The sequence below is a fragment of the Ursus maritimus genome, unplaced genomic scaffold, assembly GCF_017311325.1.
Source record: "Ursus maritimus isolate PB19 unplaced genomic scaffold, ASM1731132v1 scaffold_28, whole genome shotgun sequence".
In the NCBI taxonomy this organism is placed as follows: domain Eukaryota; kingdom Metazoa; phylum Chordata; class Mammalia; order Carnivora; family Ursidae; genus Ursus; species Ursus maritimus.
Window position 1 is genome coordinate 1,037,744 of NW_024425341.1, and position 20,442 is coordinate 1,058,185.

General features: G+C 41.6%; 1 protein-coding gene across 2 annotated transcripts in view; it reads left to right on the forward strand.

The window, feature by feature from the left end:
• The window catches only part of SH2D4A (SH2 domain containing 4A), a 53,257-nt gene that overhangs the window by 21,624 nt on the left and 11,191 nt on the right, over positions 1 to 20,442 (forward strand). The window contains exons 4-7 of one of the 2 annotated variants that reach the window (XM_008706264.2): positions 5,601 to 5,681; positions 10,592 to 10,703; positions 12,416 to 12,626; positions 15,183 to 15,313. In XM_008706264.2, coding sequence (XP_008704486.1) covers positions 5,601 to 5,681; positions 10,592 to 10,703; positions 12,416 to 12,626; positions 15,183 to 15,313 — 535 coding nt within the window. The remainder of the gene's footprint in view (positions 1 to 5,600; positions 5,682 to 10,591; positions 10,704 to 12,415; positions 12,627 to 15,182; positions 15,314 to 20,442) is intronic. The other variant, XM_040643191.1, reaches the window with a different exon arrangement.

The following is a 20,442-nucleotide window of genomic DNA, read 5'->3' on the forward strand; positions in this document are numbered from 1 at the left end:
TCCAGTGTGACAGTTCGATGCTCTAATAAATGCAGAATAAGCTCAGACAATGTGTTATTTAAAGATATGCCATAAAACTACACACCATACTAGAGTCTGTTGCACTTCAAAGTCAGGCTATCCAGTAGTCCCTGTGCGCAGAATTTACTAGGAGCAGTGTTAGCAAAGTAGGGAAAAGACTCCCTAGGGTCTCTGTTGTCCTAATTCATGTTTCAGAAAAATCATTCCATAGGGACATGTACCATATTTTCACTAGTAAAACTGTCCTGTTTTCATCTTGTTCGTCTAGTTGGCCTTTGGAAGTTATCTCCACTCCGTATTATTCTCCTTTGTAACTTTCTCAAGGCAGTTTCATTATTCTGCCTCTCTTATTATTTTAGAAAGAAAAAGCTAAATCCCAGCATGCTCAAATGCTTAATATTATCGTCATCATTGGCAAGTTTTATTTAAAGTGGCTGGAAAGGGGATGATCTGATTATTCCAGTAACCTGGCTAGCAAACCAGGTGCGTTACAGGCCATCAATTTTCAGAGAATCTTAATTGTCTCTCTTCATTAATATTAAAACTAGACTGAATATTTTTTAATGATTGAGAAAGTGTTTTGGAATTTATGGTGAGTTCAGTCATGCACCAAATACTTATTGAGGCCTTTACTAAGTGCCAGTCACTGTTCTGTTTGCTGAGGCCCCACGTATCAGTGAATTAGGCAGACACGGTCTTTTGCCTTCATGGAGGCTATGATTCTAACCTGTTGTCCATTGAGGAACACCATGGATTTAAGAGGTGTAAGAACAAGATGGCTAAATACTTAGCCTAGTAGTTTGTTTTCAAAAGTAAACTCTTGGATTTAGCCTGTTAATTCATCATTTTCATCTTCACCATAAAAATTGAATGCTAAAAATGTTCTGTTTATTGGAGCTTTCTGGTTTATTTGGAATTAATACATTGCATAACCGTACTTTTAGACAGAGTGAATATTAAATTAAAAGTCAGAATGAACTATTTTTCAAATCACATTTTAAAAGTGAATGTAAGTAGCCTGTAATCCTCATGGGACACACAGTCTCTGGGGGAAACATAATCTGTAACCATGCAATACTGATATTGCTACAGCATCTTTTGATAATCCAATTGCTTATATAGATTTGAACTGCCATGCTTTTGAATTTAATGGTAATTAAAATATACATATATATACACATTCATACCACCCTTTGCTCAGTACAAATGGGCTCCACTCCCAGATCTAATTGGGCCTGCACTGACTAGAGGGGACCATTCTGACTCGGTGTCTGCAGGAAGTCCACTAGCTTCTGATGTCACTGGCTTTCAAGTTTTCACTTTATTTTGTGGAGATTTTGCATAAATATTCAGTGGCGGTTTTTATTTTTAAATAAAGGATATAAGCAGGTGAGATTGCTTCAGCTCTGCCCGTAGAGTTTCAGCAGCTGCAGAAGTGTCTTTAATGGAGCAAACGGGAGGTGGCTGCAGAGGCTTGCATGCATGAGAACAAACATATGTTCTCTCTGGGACACTGCACACAAAGAGCAAGCTGTAGACATGCAGAGGGCATGGGTTTCAGTCTCTGCTTTCCTGCCTATTAACAGGTCAGCTTACCTCTTTGGTAAAGGGAAAGTACTGAAGGTCAAATGATATATTGGACTTGAAAGTGCTTTGAAAGCAAAAATTATGCAGGTGGGGGTAGTATTCCTCTCTTTCTTGTGTTACAAATAGGAATAGCTAAAGAGTATATTCCCGGGAACACGGCATCCTGTGCAAGCTTCAGAGGGGACACGGTACCGTCTCCAAGAAGCCTCTTCATCTTCACTCTGAGAATGCTCAGAGTGGCCACAGTAGTCCTAAGATTGTCTCCGTCTGGCGTTGGCGTCAGTAATCATCACTTTCAAGCTGGTAGTCTGGTTTTGTTTTTTAATAAAGGACATCTCTTTTGGATCATACTCTCTTTAGTCTATTACATTGAACTTGTATCCCATGGATTTGTAGAATGTGTATCCGAATGAACCGGCTCCATACAAGATTTGTAATCAATCTTTATTTTATTTTAGCACTTTGGAGTGATTGCAAATCTTGGTTCACCTTGAAAATTAGAATTTTTATCAATGTGATTCTTAGTATATGTGAATAGTTTTGGAGTTTACAATATATTTTAGACATACAGAAGCATTCAGTAGAAGTACTGTGTAGTTGTTAACTGGGTGGTTGTTCAACTAGTCGGAATTATTTATGCTCAGACTCTTCTACTCAAGAACCAACTTTGAGCTTTGGCGTACTGAAAACAGAACCTAAACCTTGGGACAGAGAAAGGCAGGCAACTCTGACCAGCTCCAGCAGATGGTGCTGATGGTCACACTCGTCCCTTCAGTCCCCAGCATCACATCCATTTCATTGTCTGGTTCGTGTGTCTGTGCTTAGTTTTGAATTATCTTAAGAAAATATGAATAACCTCATCATTTCTGATAAGCGCAAAATCAGTGAGAATGTTGAAATGCTGGTGTCAGGGAGGAAGAATTTCCCCTGTCCACCCAGGTCCTTCTGGCCAGACTAAGAATCAAATTGACATGGGATAGATTAACAGGAGAAAATCGAATTTAATTTCATATGTATGGGCACCCACACAGACATGGAAATGCCAAAGACAGTCAAGCAAAATGAGGTATATACATCATCCTGAACTAAGGAGAAAGAGGCTAAGGGTCTGGGGCTTAAAGGGAAGGAATGCAATTCACAGGAGGATGAAAAGGAGTAAGTGTTTGGTGAACAAATGTTTGCTGGGCCACTCAGGAAGAATGGGACATAGAGGACTTTGATCAAACAGGCTTTGCTAGGTTCTTCCCTCTCTGCCATACCTAGTTCATAGTATAATGTAGTTATCTATAGCGATAAAGTTCTCTTCCTGGAGCAGGTGCTTTATCTAAATTCTTTTAGGCAATTGAGGTGGGGAGGTAAAGACCTTTTCCTGAATATGCTATGTTTTGATTGCTTTTAACTCAAAAATAATCTTCATGCCAAAGTGGGGCATCTTGAGGTAGTTTGCCCTTGGTGATAGATAGATGATAGAAAAAAATTAAGATAATAAAAAAAAGAGCAAGTGTTGAGAAAACAATGTTGTATGTGTACATAAGATGAATCACTCAGTTGAACAAATAATTCTAAGGGACAAAGAATAACTCACACAGTATGCTTAAAGTATTATGTCCATGACAGTAATTGGCAAGTGACAGGGGGAGATGTTTGACAAAGTAAAATATATGTTAGAAGAGACATATCAGATGCCTGTTAGCCTGATGCTAATTCAGGAAACAACGGAGAGTTTGTTTGAGAGAACTAAAGGCTACGTATGGTGGAGGTGCCGCTGACAAATCCTTGGTCCAAAGCTCTGCCGGCTATATTGGTCCAGGGCCCGTGACAAACCAGTGGAGAGGCTGGGTGGGTAGCTATGAACCTGGAACCTTATCTACCCTGCTTGAGGAGGCAAGGGAGGGTGGTTACCTGCCGCCTAATTTTCAGCATAGAAGAAACTGATCCTTCTTGCAAAATGATGCCCCACAGATCTTACATCATTGAGGAAAGGGAGAGTGAGCCCGTTTTTAAAGATCACGTTCCTTATGGTGGACATTCATTCAGAGACTGCAAGTCCAAGCCCTTCAAAATTGCATTGGACTTTTGAACAGACATACACAAAACCTGTTGGAACAGTTCTAACCTGTTTATAGATAAGGAGAACTGGTACTGTTTTGGATGCAAAGCGGTTCTGTATCCTTTTATAATATTAAAATAAAAAACAAGACAGAATATGGAAGGTAGTAATTGTGAAACCTATAGGATTCATTTTTTGCCAAGTAATAAGCATAAAGAAACTTTTGATCTACAGCTCATTTCCTATCATTACAGTGTTGACATAGTGGAAAAAGTATAAACTCTGGAACAAGTCAGCTGTGTGATGCCAGCAAGATACACAGCTCCTCTGCCATTCAGTTTCTTCTGCTGATGCCCACCCATCAGAGATGTTGTGAGAAATAAAAATAATACTTATTAAGTCACAGTGCCTGGTCGTAATGAGCCTTCCATGACTAGTAGCCACCAGTGGAATTAGCATTACTAGCAGTCCCCATGATTATAAAAAATCCCAGCAGAGGGCTTGAAGCAGTTGTCACGGCCATTTTTATGAACTAAGATAGACGAAACTTTTGTAACAAATAGACCCAAAATGTAATGGTCAAAACACAACAGAAGTTCATCTTTCTCTCTTATAACATCCAAGATGGGTTCTGGTTCAGGAGGGCCCAGGTCCACACAGTCAATTAGGGACTCAGTCTTTTGAGGGCTCTCCTGTCTAGCTACTCTCCTGAGTAGCATGACTGCTCCACAATTTCAGCTCAAAGGAAAGGGGAAGTGGCTTAGAGGCATGTGTGAAGGAGGTTTTAAGGGCTAGAATAGAAGTGGCAAATACCAGTTATCACCTGCATTATAGTTCAGATAACTTATTCCCACGGGCATACGTAACTGCTAGGGCAGCTGGGAAATGCGGTGTACCTACTGTGAAAAAGGGGGCAAATTTGAGGTAGACACACTGGTTTAGTACATGGCATAGTAATGACCCTAAAGTATCCTCTGTGCTCCACACTAAATTGTGGTACCAACATTTTTCTGAAAATTTACTGACAGTTTCTGATCAACATCAAAATTGAGGAGTGAATCCTCAGGCACAAGGCACATAAATCCTGGTAATATGGGCTGCAGGTGGCTCTATTAAGCTGTATAGGGCATGTGGCTTTCCATGCTGGGACTTGGCCCCGACTCTGCGCTCAGGCCAGGGACAGGGTGACAGGGGCCTGTGTAACTGACCTGCTAAGAGGCGCTCAGTGTGATATGCCAGCTCAGTCACAGTGTCTGAGCGGTTGGCATGTGGCAGACAGCAGTGACACCAGGGAATTCAGGCAACGGATCTGGGAACCCCACTGGCAGGAGTTGCCTCCTGGGAGATCCGTCTGGAGCAGCAGAAATCCAGAGGCTGGGCTGGGTAACAGGTGGGAGAGGTGGGGAGGGAGTGCAATCAGGCTGGGAAAGTGGGCAGAGCTCCCAGGCACCGAACTGATATTCTAGTCATGCCTCTGGTCCTACCTAGATAGGGAGCAAAGCATATAAATATAATGCATATATATAAATGGCAGAGACTAAGCGTTTCTCTGGTCTAACCTAAAACAGGGGATGAGGTAGAGCAGGGATTAAGAGAAGAAGAGAATTTAAATTAAGGAATAATGGTGATGTCTAGAAGTCATTCAGGGGCCAGGAACAAAATACAGAAACCCACTTGTCCTGCGCAAACCGCCAGCTCCAGGATCTTGAGCAATAATTCATTTCCAAGCCCTATTGAGTGGGGAGATGGCAGCATCGCATACCTGCTGCCTCAGTCATTATTGGCTTAGGAAATCAGGTGCTGGTGGGAAACTTTGGTGCACCAACCTATGGGGATGGGGCACGTTAGGGGACATTGAAACAGGGGAAGCATGAACAGATTATCTGCTGAAATTGCATTGTAGCTCTAAATGGTATAAAAACGTGTTTCGTTTAATTTTTAGTCACTCTCCAATTCCTCAAGAAATATTCAACAAATGTTGGCAGATTCTATCAATCGTATGAAGGCATATGGATTTCACCAGGTAAAAACTTACATTCTGTCTTCAGGGGGCTAAATGCATAGCCATTTCCACTAATGTTTCACAAATTGGTAATATTAGTCTCATGCAGAAATGAAAGCAGCAGAATGTGAAATCTGTCTTTAAAAGCTTGCGAACAGAGCTATTCGTTTTTACCTGGAGTTGGAAAAGTCTTGAATATCATGGAAAGAACAGATGCCAGACCTATCTGCTAAACTCCTCATGGAAGATCTAACACAGAGACAATATCCCGGGCTGCAGCAAACACTGAGGGAAGACCAATTTCAGGAAGCGATAAATGAAGCATTTAACTAGGCAGAAACTGTGAATTCTGACTAAGTTCCTTATGCATTCCTTGTTTCTGTGAGCATGACCCTGTTCAATGAGCAGCCTCTTGTGCCATCCATGCCCACTGTGCCGGGAGCTCCTTTGGGCACTCAAATCTCTCACACATCCATCCAGATGTGATTCTCCCTACAGGCAGAGCCTGTTGCCTCCATCGTGCTAGATTGTATCACATTGTACATTCCTCACAATAAATGGAGCATAGATGGGCAGTTGGAAACCGTAGTAGGATTTGACCTGCAGAAAATTTGAAAAAGTAATGTAAGATATGAAGTTGTAAAGAGAAGGTTCTGAGTGACCACAGACCTGAGATGCGGCCATGATGGAGGTCTGTGTTCCAGTGGACGGTTCAGTCGATTCCCTGCCTGGTCTACAGGGACATGCGTGAACTGGGATAGCTCGCATGGAGACTTTGAGAAACCATGATGAATTTTTGCGGTGTAGTCCCGGTGTGCATCCTGCTGATACAATATGTACCTATCTAAAACAGCAGCAATAGAGCATCTAAAGGAAAATTTCAGTAACACTGCCCGGATTGCCCTGCTTCATTTTAAAGGATAGAAAAACAAAGGATCTGTGTATTTATTCAACCAACATCTGTTGAGTTTCTCTTATGTGCTAGTCACTGTTACAGGCACTGGAAGCATAGTGAACAAAACAGATAAAACCCCTGCCCTCAGGAAGCGTATATTCTGGATGAGGGAGACAGACAACAAACACATCTATGAAGTCAGATGGTCATAACTTCTGTGGAGAAAAATAATGCAGGATACGGGAGCTGAGGAATGCTGGGAGGGTGGAGATTGGCTTTTTATAGAGGTGGTCAGGGAAGGTTACTCTGAGAAGGGGCTATTGGAGTAGAGACCTGAAGTAATGAGGGAGGGAGCCATGTGGATAACTGGGACATGTCCCAGGCAGAGGCAACACCAAGTATGAAGGCACAAAGGCAAGAGTTCACTTGACATGGTCAAGGAATGGCAGAGAGGTCAGTGAATGAGAAGGGAGATTAGGGCTGAGAAATCATGTAGACCCTTGTAAGGAATCTTTTATCTTGGTGTTATGTCACCCATGATGAAAGATGAGATCATCTAGCCAGTGAGTCTAGATGGAAAAGAGACAGCCTGAGCTTTCTCATCTCCAAAATAAGGGGGGGGGTAGACTAGTTGGTTCTCAAGCGTTTCTAGATGTGAGACAGCAAGATTTTCATAGTCTTCACACATCTCATGAGAACGCCCAGAGCCATGGGCCAATGCATTCCTTCTCTGACTTAAGAAATTGTATGGGAACTCAAGAGAATGAATAAGCAGATAGATCACTTACCCAGCTTCTCTGTAGAACAGAGATAATAAAACAGCTTTCTGACTTTGGAGGCAATGGAGAGGGTCTAATGAGGAAACCGGTGGGAAGTATTTCCATTAACAGGCTGGGATGAGAGGCTTCCTGTGGGAGATGGTTTTTTGGGGTTTTTTGTTTTGTTTTGTTTTTTGGGTTGTTTTTTTTTTTATGATATGTTAGTCACCATATAATACATCATTAGTTTTTGATGTAGTGTTCCATGATTCATTGTTTGCGTATAACACCCGGTGCTCCATGCAATACATGCGCTCCTTACTACCCATCAAGGGGCTAGCCATCCCCCCTCCCAAAACCCTCAGTTTGTTTCCCAGAGTCCATAGTCTCTCGTGGTTCATTTCCCCCTCTGTTTACCCCCCCTTCATTTTTCCCTTCCATCTCCTAACGATCTCCCTGCTATTCCTTATGTTCCACAAATGAGTGAAACCATATGATAATTGTCTTTCTCTGCTTGACTTATTTCACTTAGCATTATCTCCTCCAGTTCCATTCATGTTGATGCAAATGTTGGGTATTCATTCTTTCTGATGGCTGAGTAATATTCCATTGTATATATGGACCACATCTTCTTTATCCATTCATCTGTTGAAGGGCATCTCGGCTCCTTCCACAGTTTGACTATTGTGGACAATGTTGCTATGAACACTGGGGTGCATATGTCCCTTCTCTTCACTATATCTGTATCTTTAGGTAAATAACTATGTCTGTATCTTTGGGGTAAATAAGATGTTTTGACATCAAACTGCCCATCCCCATGTCTAAACCTCAGCCTGTGGGTGTTTGGACCAGTGTCCAGCCTCAGCCCTGCTGCCCCTTCACCCCTCAGCCTCTACCTGACTCTCCCATGCTTGGCTCACCATCCCCATCCTGGACCTACATGCTTCTTGCAAACACTCCTAAAAATGAAGTGATGGTTTGGTTTCCTAAGTAGAGGAAGTAAAGACCAACCTGTAAAGATTTTGCTAAAAGTAAATTTTCTGCAGGAATTCTTAGAGAAACTCAGGCCAAGTCCTTAAGTTTTCTAGCCGCTTTGAATAAGTAGAGTGGTCAGGGCTCATCTCATCCGTTACTCTGTGAAACCCATTAATTTGTCTCCTTTCCCTCTGTGCCCCATACATAATGACACTGCTGGTTAAAAAGGAGTATGATTTACTAGCTATAGCACTCCCCAACATTTGATTGTCATCAACCACGTACCCCCTGAATTATTAGTTACTGAATATTTCTCCTTAAGTAGACTCACTTTGTAAACTTTTTCCTTTTCCTAAGCAGCAATATCCATGCTATCATGGTTTAATGTTATAGCTCTTTTCTAATCATTTTAAATCATTTTAAAATATGCATGTGGATGATGAACAAAGCTCCACTTTTAAGTTTTTTTCTGTTTAAGCTTAGAAATTGCTAGCAGTACTTTTTATGTATTTCAGGTTTATAAATGGCTTCAGTAAGGTGATAGCAAATTTTAATAGTCATTTAAAACACCAAAAGCTGTTTTTTGGGTTTTATAATATTAGGAAACCAAGGGAGCTTAGCTCTAGGCAGGAAAAGAAAGTAAGGGGAAAAATGAAAATAATAAATACACAAAAGTTTATTTACATCTGAAATGAAAGACAATATGTGAATGATCACCTCCTACATTAACTGTGATTTATGACTTCCCACGGTGATCAAAAACAAGTTTCACAACATCAAGGTTTATATTTTAGCTGGGGTGAAATAATTTAACAGAAAGGATGTCTTTATCTTTCTATAGGAAAACTCAGAAGAAAAAAAAGACCTGTCAATTCTGAGATGCGAAGCAAAGCATGGTCAGTCTTTTCTGACCCTCTCAGCTTGCTTCATTATTTAGGTGACTAAAGCTTTTATTTAGTTCATCAAGTGCTAAATTCAGTTTTCTAATAAGCACTCAGAAGGCCATACCCAAATAAAGTATTTTTAGGTCTAAGTAATTTGGTGTGTTAGTTTTTCTTTAGTTAAAAACTAGTTCCCTTCAGTGTACATAATGCCACAGAGCTATTCACTGCAAAATGACTAACACGGTTTTTATGTGTGTGTATTCTTCCACCATTTTAAAAAAGGTTAAAATGGTAATTTTTATGTTATGTATATTTTACAATTTAAAAAAAAAGCAAATTCCCTTTTTAAGGAAGGCTTATGTTTTTTATTTTATATTTTCTCGAAGAGGATGCTTTATAAAAAATTTTTAAAAAAATTCCTTTTTGGGTTACCTAAAATCATGTGTAAGTACCACATTTTTAAGTAATTTTTTAAAGATTTTATTTATTAGAGAGAGAGAGCAGAAGCATGAGTGGGGAGAAGGGCAGAGGGAGACAGAGAAGCAGACTCCCCGCTGAGTGTGGAGCCCAATGTGGAGCTTGATCCCAGGACCCTGAGATCATGACCTGAGCTGAAGGAAGACCCTTAACCAACTGAGCCACCCAGGTAGTCCTAGTACCATTTTTAGACACACTGGTTTGAGGGCACATGGAGATACAGCTGAGATTGCTCTAGAAATGTAAGATACTGCCGTGTGTACGCTGGTGCCGTGAGGCGGTGTTTATACTCTACTCGAGGGAATTCAATTTAAAACAGATAAGTGCTATGTTTGAGGAAAGTGGATATTTATTGAGTCTTTTTTTTTTTAAAGATTTTATTTATTTATTTAACACAGATAGAGACAGCCAGCGAGAGAGGGAACACAAGCAGGGGGAGTGGGAGAGGAAGAAGCAGGCTCATAGCAGAGGAGCCTGATGTGGGGCTCGATCCCACAACGCCGGGATCACGCCCTGAGCTGAAGGCAGACGCTTAACCTCTGTGCCACCCAGGCGCCCCTTTATTGAGTCTCACTATGTGTTACAGACTATGGGAGACACTTTAAATATTATTTAACCCTCACTATAACCCTATGAACTAGTTTCAGTTTTCTAATTCTACTTAGGCCATGTGGGTTGGGAACGGTTAAGAGAGGTTTGGTAACGGGCCATGTGGTTGCACAGCTGGGTCGTGTAGAGTCAGCTTCAGGCATCGCTGACTCCAAGTTTTTCCCAGAACAACAAATTGCCAGGGGGCCAGAGGGTGTTACATAGAAACTGGCCCCTCCATGCCCCGACTCCTCCCACCCCACCTCCTTCTGCACCCTCTTCTTCCTCTCAGAAGACTGCCAGAATTACTCACTAGTGTTTGTTTCTGTTTTTTTTTTTCCTTTTTTAAAACAGAAGAAAGAACCTGTAAAGAAAACACAAGATGAAGAACTAAAACAAATAGATGAGGAGAAAACCATGCAGATTTATAAAAGCTGGAAAGAAGATTCAGACTGGCAGGCGTCTCGTGAGTACCCAGAGGCCTCCATAACACCTTAGTCTCTCCAGGCCAATCCCTTCTCTTAACGAATGGTCAATCTAAGAAGCATTTAAAATGGCTGTTGAGAGAATTATTACTAAGTTGTTACACAAAGGCTTACGAGTTACTTCTGGAATAGTAGAAAGGTTCTCCATTCATCTTTGTACCATCACGGTTGTGATGCAGCTATTTGACGGAATGGTATATAGCTCTGAAAAAACATGTTGTGGAAGAGGGTTTAATGACCTTGGGATATGTTTATATCTTTTTTTCCACTTGAAGAAGAAAAAATATAAAATTGTATGAAAATATCCCTATTTAAAAATGCCTTAGTATATGAAGTAAAAGAACTGGAAGGTTATTAACATGTTAACATTAATTTTTTTTCAGACAGATAGGATTTGAGATTTATTTTGAATTCTTCTTCTCGTTATTCTATACTTTTCTAAATTTTCAACAGTGAACTCACCTTAACTTTGTAATAGAAGAACCCAGGTGTAACCGATTGGTTATATCAGCATCCCTCCCATATCTATGACCTGACCCTGACTCCTTTTTGAGTTAGCACTGCCAGCGATAAACCCCTCAGGAAGAGGTCAGCGCAGGCTAGGGCAGAGCAGAGCGTGCTCAGGGACGCTAGGGGAAAATAGGGGAGAACGCTGGTTTGAGACATGATCAGAGTTTCCAGCTGACTCGAGGAGGTTTACCAGCCAGGTCATCGCTGGAGGCCACTTGAGGGAGAGAACAGGAGAACGGAAGTGACAATGTTTGCAGGATGTGGAGAGTCCGGTCTTCAGTTCCATGACAATGAACGCCATTAACATGACAGTTGGGCGAAATGAAAATATTCGCAAGGTCCAGTCACTTCCATGCAGTGAAATTCTAGTGTAATGGACCGTTTTTGGCATCTCTTTGAAGTCAAATATAACAGGGCTTTCCCAAGAACACCTGAAGTGCAAACACAGTCAATGAAAATTAGTTTTAGCATCCTGCCCTTTACTACTGTGTTGCTAAAACAAAAACAAAAACAAAACAAAACAATAAACCCTCTATTTTACAAAGCAACATTAAAAGGTGGCCTTGGGGTGCTTTTTATGTGTCCCAGCACATTCTCTGATTGTGGTGAGAATCATTGTATTTTTTTGGTCCGGCAGGCCGGTTCACATTTGGTTCAGCTCTCTGGGGGCTCTGAGTGTGACCTGTGGCGAGCCTCACTGATCTCACACCCTGTCCACAGCCACAAGCCGCCGTGCTGATGAGTTCCTGACAGCCTGAGTTTTGCTAGTGATGTCCTGAGCTGAGTGTGTGAGGGATGTGAGGGATGTGATGTCAGCTCTTCTTATTCAAAGGCTCCTGGCCAGTTGGAATTCGTGCTCAGGCTGTGACTCCTCACTTAGTCTTGCCAAATGCAGGAAATTCTCAAACATGTGGTTCTCCATTTCTGTCTCCTCCCATCCCCCTCCTCCTCCCTCTTAGGAAGTCCTAAACCCCCCTTAGAAAGACAGGAATTCTGCAGTGAATGCTGGGTCATTGTGAATGTGCAGGCCTGAACTATGTGCGTCCTGGGTGTTGATAGTGATTGTTCAGTATTATCAGCAGATGACAGCATCTCCTGAGAAACTGCTCTCTTCACCAGCTGATTCTTCTCACCATCTCTGTGGGCTGACCAAGGCCTTTCTCAAACCCCCTTGTTGTTCTAGTGCGAAAATCCAAAGCAGCGGATGAGAAGAGACGCTCTTTGGCGAAGCAAGCGCGGGAAGACTACAAGAGGTTATCCCTAGCAGCTGAAAAAGGAGGAAGCGATGAGGAACCGCGAAGTCCCCCAGGTGTTCCACAGAAACCAAAAAGACCCCCCCTTCCACCCAAGCCTCACTTCCTAAGCCCGGCGGGATACCCTCGGAATCCTCTTGGGTAAGAAGCCACACAGATGGTTGAAACTGGCTGATTAAAGACAAATTGCATGATGGGCCATGGGGAGTGGAGGACCAGCTGGCTGCCTGTGTAATGAAATTCAGCCTCACCTCTAAGCCTTTCTTCCCGAGATACCTGGTCTGGATTCATTCTCTTCTCATCTGTAAAATATCCACAGTTTCTTATAATTAAGATACCCAGTAACTTAGAGAGGATATACATTGAGTTCAGTGCCATCCTGCACCACTAGCGCACCCCCACCCCCACCCCCACCTAGTGGCAGGAGGCCAGCCAGTGAGGGTAGAAGCAGAAACAATGGGGGTTTCATCAGTGCTCAGTATCGTTCTTAGTAGGAAACAATATCAAAGTAGGAACCTAAGGGCTTGCTGACTTTCATGGCATCATAAAGTTATGTTTTCATTGCTCAGGATTAAAGATTTGATGGTAATACTCATTCTGCGATACAGAGCCAAGTTCATAGGTTAAGAATTTGGAACTGTTCCTTTTTTGAATGAACACTTTTCTGGTCATGTTGGTGCCTTTGCCTCCTAGGCTACAGGAAATTAGGTAGAACAGTTTGTTTTGTAAAATCCCTGAAGAAAAACACAATGATATCATAGCAGAAACCCCCTTTCCCTTATGTTAGTTAACTGATTATAAAATTATTTTCTCCTGGATATTATATGATTTTTGCATATTCTAATATGTAGAAAGACATTATTTAAAACATACCAGAAGAATCAAATAATGATTGAACAAAACAGAGTTATCTAAAGCCTTGCCTTCTGAAATGAAAACCAAAAATACTTCTCTGATACAAGTATAGAGAAATAAAAAGCAAACAAATCTCTCTTTGCTTGGAGTCAGTAGTGATCTTCAAGGCTTTTCCTAATGGGGATTATGACCTCAGAGGAAACAGGAAGGTGGACCTTTTCCTTTACTATAATTATTTCTACTTACTCAACTGAAAGGTTCCGTTTTGGGATGTAGGGACCAGAACTAAAAGATCAAGTTCTACAAAGTGACAGTTTGGGGAATGATTTTTTTCTTATGAACAAAAACCTAAGAAGAGTAATGAGAAACAGGTATCCTCACAGTTTTGTGACCAGGTCACAAAGGTGTGAGCTCTTGCACGGGATCCTCTCCGGTGCCCGAGCTGGTCTGTGCATGGGCCCCAGATCCCCAGCAGGGCTGTTTTTGAACTGCCCCTGTTCTCCAGGCTCTTCCAAGGGTGTGGCTGTGACTTGTAATATGCCCAGCCCACAGTATTTTTAGTGCACAGTGTATATGATTGACAGCAGTGAAGGTGGCCTTTAATAAGGGCAATTCTTGTTTTGAGCTGTGCTCAGTGAGCTCAGTTTTTCCAACTTAATACACTTGCATGAAATGCTTCTTGTGAGGCGGCCAGGCAGGGTGGTTTTTGGGCTGGGACAACAGTGATGACCAAGGTCAGCTAGGAGCCAGCCCAAGAAAAGACAGAGATTGGCTGTCCTTAGAGTTTTTGCTTAACCTCCAAAGACTTCCCAAAGAAAAAGAACCTGATTTGACAGCTAGTAAGAGCACTTGTCATGTAATCTCATGTGTGTGCAGGATCTGTTTCCCCAAAAAGTCAAATATTGTAGGCTATCTTCTCGAAAATGCTCTGTATGTATGCATGTGAATATGTACATGCATATATGTACGTCTGACGTACATGTCACATGGAACTCGTGGGGACACGTGTTACCATAAAACGCAGAAAGAGCCATAAGTCAATTTACATGACAGGCATCCCAGCAGTTCATTCAAACCCATCATCGTTTTTACATTGAGTTTTGCTCAAAATTAGTGGGCTGTTGTGTGAGACTTAGAAATATGTTTATTACATTGCAGTGTTACTTTTTGTAATGGAAATTGACTTAACATTCCAGAACTTTAGTTCTGCGACTGAATATAGTTCAAAATGGTTCTGCCGCTTGTAGCTTTTTCTTACCAATCATCAAACACTCTTCTTTCTTTGACTTTATATTTCGGAGACTGTCTTTAGCAGAACCAAACCTCTTCAAAGTGCAGGAGAGAAGAAAGCAAGTCAGGGAGGTTGGAAACAGAAAGAAGAGAAAGTTTAATTCTGAAAATGTTAGGAAAGAAATTTATTTTATTGCATTTCTTTTGTTTGCAAGAACATGCTCCCAAGGAAAATAGTGTTGGAGGTATATTTCACTTTTTAATGCTTATTTTCTCAAATTTTAATTGGAAGCTAATGGAGCTTTTATTCATATTAAAAATGAATTAAAATCTGTGTATTAACACAGCAGTAGCTCCTACCCATGACTAGCCCTATAGGACTGGAAGGACAAGTGACAGATTTATGTTCCTTCCTATTTTTTTGACTAGCCCTTGAGGAGTTAGTTAGGTGGACCCTTCCCATTAGCTCAGCCCACGTATTTAGATCTTCAAATATATATTGTCCTGTCTCCCTTTATACATGACTTAGATATTCAGGGTATATCTGGTTTTTGAAGGCATTGTTTTCAAGTTAGTTAAGTCTAACTTGAAAAACTGTTTTCTAAATCACAGAAAGCAGGGAGTGACGAGGACGGCATCCGGCTTTGCCCAGGAGGACATCATTCAGTGGTTTAAAGAGGAGCAGCTGCCACTGCGAGCAGGCTACCAGAGAACGTCAGACACCATAGCTCCCTGGTTCCACGGTGAGTGCACGGGTGCCCTCGGGGAACCGCATCTACGGCAGATGAAGCCGCGTTAATCTGTTGATCCACCAGGAGGGCAGAAAGAATGAAGGCTTCCTTTCATTTGTGCTGCCCAAGAAGAGCCTTTGAAATTATTTTCAGAAAGCAGTTTTCTCAAAGGTTCCTCGGTGAGTTGCAAGCTCCTGATGGATTTTGGAAACAGTGAGCAGGTGTGGTCTCCGCACGGTTAATTTGTCACCACAGATAGAGCACCGCTGGGTGGGTGGAGGGAGCAGTGCCTCCTGTTCACCTACACTAGGGCACCTGACGGTGATTGAGCCGGGAGAGGCGGATGTGCCCTTGGGCGTGGTGGGCAGGGCACTGGCTTCGCAGTCAAAAGGTCAGCTCTCCATTAACGGTTGAGTGACTGAGCGAATCATCTTTCTTGTTAACACGTCAAGTTAGCTGAGCCTCATTTTCCTCACCTATTAAATGAAGGAGTTGAACTTCATGATCTTTAACCTGAAAATTCTGTTACTTTGATCTGTGTTTGCATTAAGTAGTTGAGGCCGCCAGGTGGGTTTGTTAGAACCTGAGCAGATCTTACCTAATAAACCATTTCTTAATTTGACCCTAGAAACTTGATTAATTCAAGCCCCCTGTCTAGCCAGCACACAGTTTACTGTCCTCTCAGTTTCTTGGACTTCAGGAAAAGAAGTGGTTTCTTGCTTCAGTTGGCTTTTTTAGGGTCGGTGGTTGAATTGGATTAAATGGCTCTGTGTACAACAAAAGTGCTTTATTTTTTATTTTTTAATAATAATATTTTTTATTATATTATGTTAGTCACCATACAGTACATCCCTGGTTTCTGATGTAAAGTTCGATGATTCATTAGTTGCGTATAACACCCAGTGCACCATGCAATACATGCCCTCCTTAATACCCATCACCAGCCTATCCTATTCCCCCACCCCCTCCCCTCTGAAGCACTGTTTGTTTCTCAGAGTCCATAGTCTCTCATGTTTCATTCCCCCTTCTTTTGCTTTAAAACAAAAATAAGGTTCTCTCACTGAGCACACTTGTCCTAAAGGGTATCTTGGTTTGAATCATGTTGAAGGCTTCTTTTAAAATTTTTTTTAAAGATTTTATTTATTAGAGAGAGGGTGTGAGAGAGTGAGAGAGAGCATGAGCAGGAGGGTAGGGGCAGAGGGAGAAGCAGACTCCCTGCTGAGCAGGGAGCCCAATTCGAGGCCCAGTGCAGGGCTTGATGTGGGGCTCGATCCCAGGACCCCGGGATCATGACCCGAGCTGAAGACAGATTCTTAACCTACTGAGCCACCCAGGCATCCCGAAACCTTCTCTCTTTTAATTAGTATCATGTAACACACAAATAACATGGCAAACTTCTAAAAAGAAAAAAATTATTTGTAGTAGGCCTTCTGTTAAAGGGTTGCTTTCACATCAAATAATTATGCAACTGTCTAGCTTCCCTTGAAAATACGGATTCTTTGGTGATTCAGGCTTTAGTAATTGTCCATTCCCTGAGGAGCTCCTTTCCCTCTTAGGACTGGGTCATAAGCCTCTTCCTTTCCATTTGGTTCAGAAGACATTGGAAGGAAGAGTGACGTCAGTGTCAAAAGATGAATGTTTCATGTTGCCTTTTTTTTTTCCTTTTTAAAATAAGCACTGATGAAATCAGTACTTTATAGTTTATGTGTCATTGGGCAGAAGATGTTGTCATCCCTGATTACAAGGGTGGTAGTTCATTTTAATAACAGGAAATGAGAAATTGAAAATGTTGGTTGATGTTTAAAAATCCTGGTACTTTAACAGGCAATTCCATTTGAAACAGTTGCTAAAAGCTAGGAAGATAAAGTTAGACTAAAAATCCAGTTGGAGCTTTGGTTAAAAAAAACAAGTTCTTGAGTTTTACATATAATAACTTATTAGTTGCTATTGTCATTCATATATTTTCTTTCTTTTTTTTTTTTTTTAAAGATTTTGTTTATTTATTCGACACAGATAGAGACAGCCAGCGAGAGAGGGAACACAAGCAGGGAGAGTGGGAGAGGAAGAAGCAGGCTCATAGCGGAGGAGCCTGAAGTGGGGCTCGATCCCAGAACGCCGGGATCACGCCCTGAGCCGGAGGCAGACGCTTAACCGCTGTGCCACCCAGGCACCCCTATTTTTTCACTTATATAAACATTTATCATAGTCATAAACAAAATAACTAATATGATGCAATATAATGAAATAGTACACAGCCATGTACTCAGTGTAAGTCATTTTCTTCTGTTTTAAGAAGACAAAATTTCATGTGTTTCTATGATAAAGAGAGGATAGATCATATCTTATATTTTTGAAATATAATTATTGATCACAAGCCCTGTTTGAAATAATGGGCTGGTAGCGCTTCTGTATTGGTTTACCATCTTCCTTCTGTTATCACACACTCCATAAGCTGCCTTTCTTTTTTTTAAATGTTTTTTTATTATGTTAGTCACCATACAGTACATCCCCGGTTTCCGATGTAAAGTTCGATGATTCATTAGTTGTGTATAACACCCAGTGCACCATGCAATACGTGCCCTCCTTACTACCCATCACCAGTCTATCCCATTCCCCCACCCCCTCCCCTCTGAGGCCCTCAGTTTGTTTCTCAGAGTCCATAGTCTCTCATGCTTCATTCCCTCTTCTGATTACCCCCCTTTCTTTATCCCTTTCTTCCCCTACCGATCATCCTAGTGCTTATGTTCCATAGATGAGAGAAACCATATGATAATTGTCTTTCTCTGCTTGACTTATTTCGCTTAGCATTATCTCCTCTAGTCCCGTCCATGTTGCAGCAAATGTTGAGAACTCGCTCTTTCTGATAGCTGAGTAATATTCCATTGTATATATGGACCACAACTTCTTAATCCAGTCATCTGTTGAAGGGCATCTCGGCTCCTTCCACGATTTAGCTACTGTGGACATTGCTGCTATGAACACTGGGGGCTGCCTTTATTATATTACTGTTTTGGTCAGCTAATTTTTCCCCACGGAAGTTTGTACTTTCACCCTTTTCTTTTCATTAGCTTTAGACGGAATGGAAGTGGGTAGGAGAGGACAAGGGAAATGAAGACCACTGGATCCTTCGTTTGTGGAGCCGGGTGGAAGGTGGGAGAAGGAACACGAGAGGATCAGGAGATTACCAGGATTAAAAAAGAGAGGAGATAATGAATTTATTTGGGATATGATGAGTTTGGAATGTCTTTGGGGCAGTCCTGTGAAAATACCCATTTGGTAATTGGATTAATGGATCAGTGCTAGAGATAATAGAGCGGAGTCATCAGCACACTATGAAAAGCATGGGAGGGGACGACATTCTCCAGGAGTGAGTTGAGAAGAATGGTAAGAAGACCAAGGACAAGACCCCAGGAAGCACCAGCACAGAGACCCCACATCTTTGTCTCAGGTTTCCTTTGCCACCTGGGGTCATGATGAGGCAAACATTTAGCTGTGGGTGCCAGTTCAGTAGGCAGTCAAGTGGGTATTGCCTCTGATCTCCCACAGGTGAGAGCGAGGAAAATCCCAAGTGCAGGAGAGATCCGCAAATGCAGTACTGAAGTCCACTTTGTGAGCCTCTTCCGATGATCTCAAGCACATCTAGTTATGCAGTCTCCCCACTTCTGCTCCTCTCTCAGCAAGCTTTTCTCACAGAGGCCATGGGGGCGCAACTTTCGCTGGACTTTTTGGTCCAGCTCAATCGGATCGTTGCTCCAGTTCCATCTCAAACCCCGCTCCTCCCAGAACCCTGCCTTGATCTCTGCTTTCCACCACGCATTTCCTTCCTGTCCCCGACACACCACACTCGCCCCTTTCCTAGGGCGTCTGCAGTTGTTCTTCCTGAAGATCCTTCTCTGGCCAGCATCGTAGGGAGCTGGCTCACATGACTGGTGGCTTGATGGGCCCCAAATCTGGGTAGGCTAGCAGGCTGGAGACTCAGGGAAGACTGGCAGCACGAGTCCAAAGGCTGAACACTGGCAGAATCCCTTCTTGCTCAGGGAAGGTCAGTTTTTGTTCTTTTAAGGCCTTCAACTACCCACATCATGCAGGGTGTTCTTCCCTTCCCTCGTTTAAAAAACAATTTTGTTTTGATTAGGAAATATTTTGAACAGAGTACAAAGGAAACTGTAAGTAACACTAATGATGTGACAAATGTTATCTCTACTTTCTAGGATACAGTGAATGTTAGAAGCCATATTTACCTCATATCTGTTTTTCTTATTAAGAAATAAAGCCTGACAGAATTAAGGCCCTCTCTTTTACTCCCTTATTGACTCTATTTACTTCTTTCCCACGGGTGAACCACTCTTTTGAAGTTATCCTTTTCATCCATATTTCTATACTCATTATATATGTATATGTGCCTGCATTTTTATAAAATATATTAAAAATATATAAGACAAATATATATGCTTCTATAAAACATGCAATATTGTGTTTAACATTTACATGGTATCACGTTATAGGCATTTTTCTGCGACTTGAGTTTTTTCCCAACATTACATTATCTAGATTTTTCTTTGTTTATAAATGTAGACTGGCTCATTCGTTTTACCTGTTGTGCAGTATGTTACAATATACATATTATATTCTGCTGGAGCTGTAATTTTTTGAGGGTCTAATATGTGCCAGGTATTACATTGAGCACTTTAAGGGAAGTAACTTTTATTCCCACTTTATAGAGTAAGAACCTAGGAACTAAGATGTTAAGTTCTTTTCAGGCTTCTACAAGTAGTGGCAATATTCAGAGCCAGATCTACTTAATTTCAAGTCACAGCATATCTGACCACTAATACAAGTGGGAACGCCCATGTCATTGCTTTTTTTATAAGTCGGACATTTAAATCAGTGAACAGTAATACCACAGAGATTTGTTTCTCCAATACATGAATGAGTTCACGAAATCTCACGGTCAGTGGTGAAGTAAAACTGTCAAGGAACCTTCATTCAGCATAAGTTTTGCCCCACCCCCACCTATGAGAATAAGGAAAAAGCACATTTTTGTCCAGACACTATTTTGCTCCCTCCCAGGTAGAATTTCAAGAAGCAGATATGTAGCACTCAAATCTTCAATACAATGCCCCAAGGCCACAAGGGAGTAA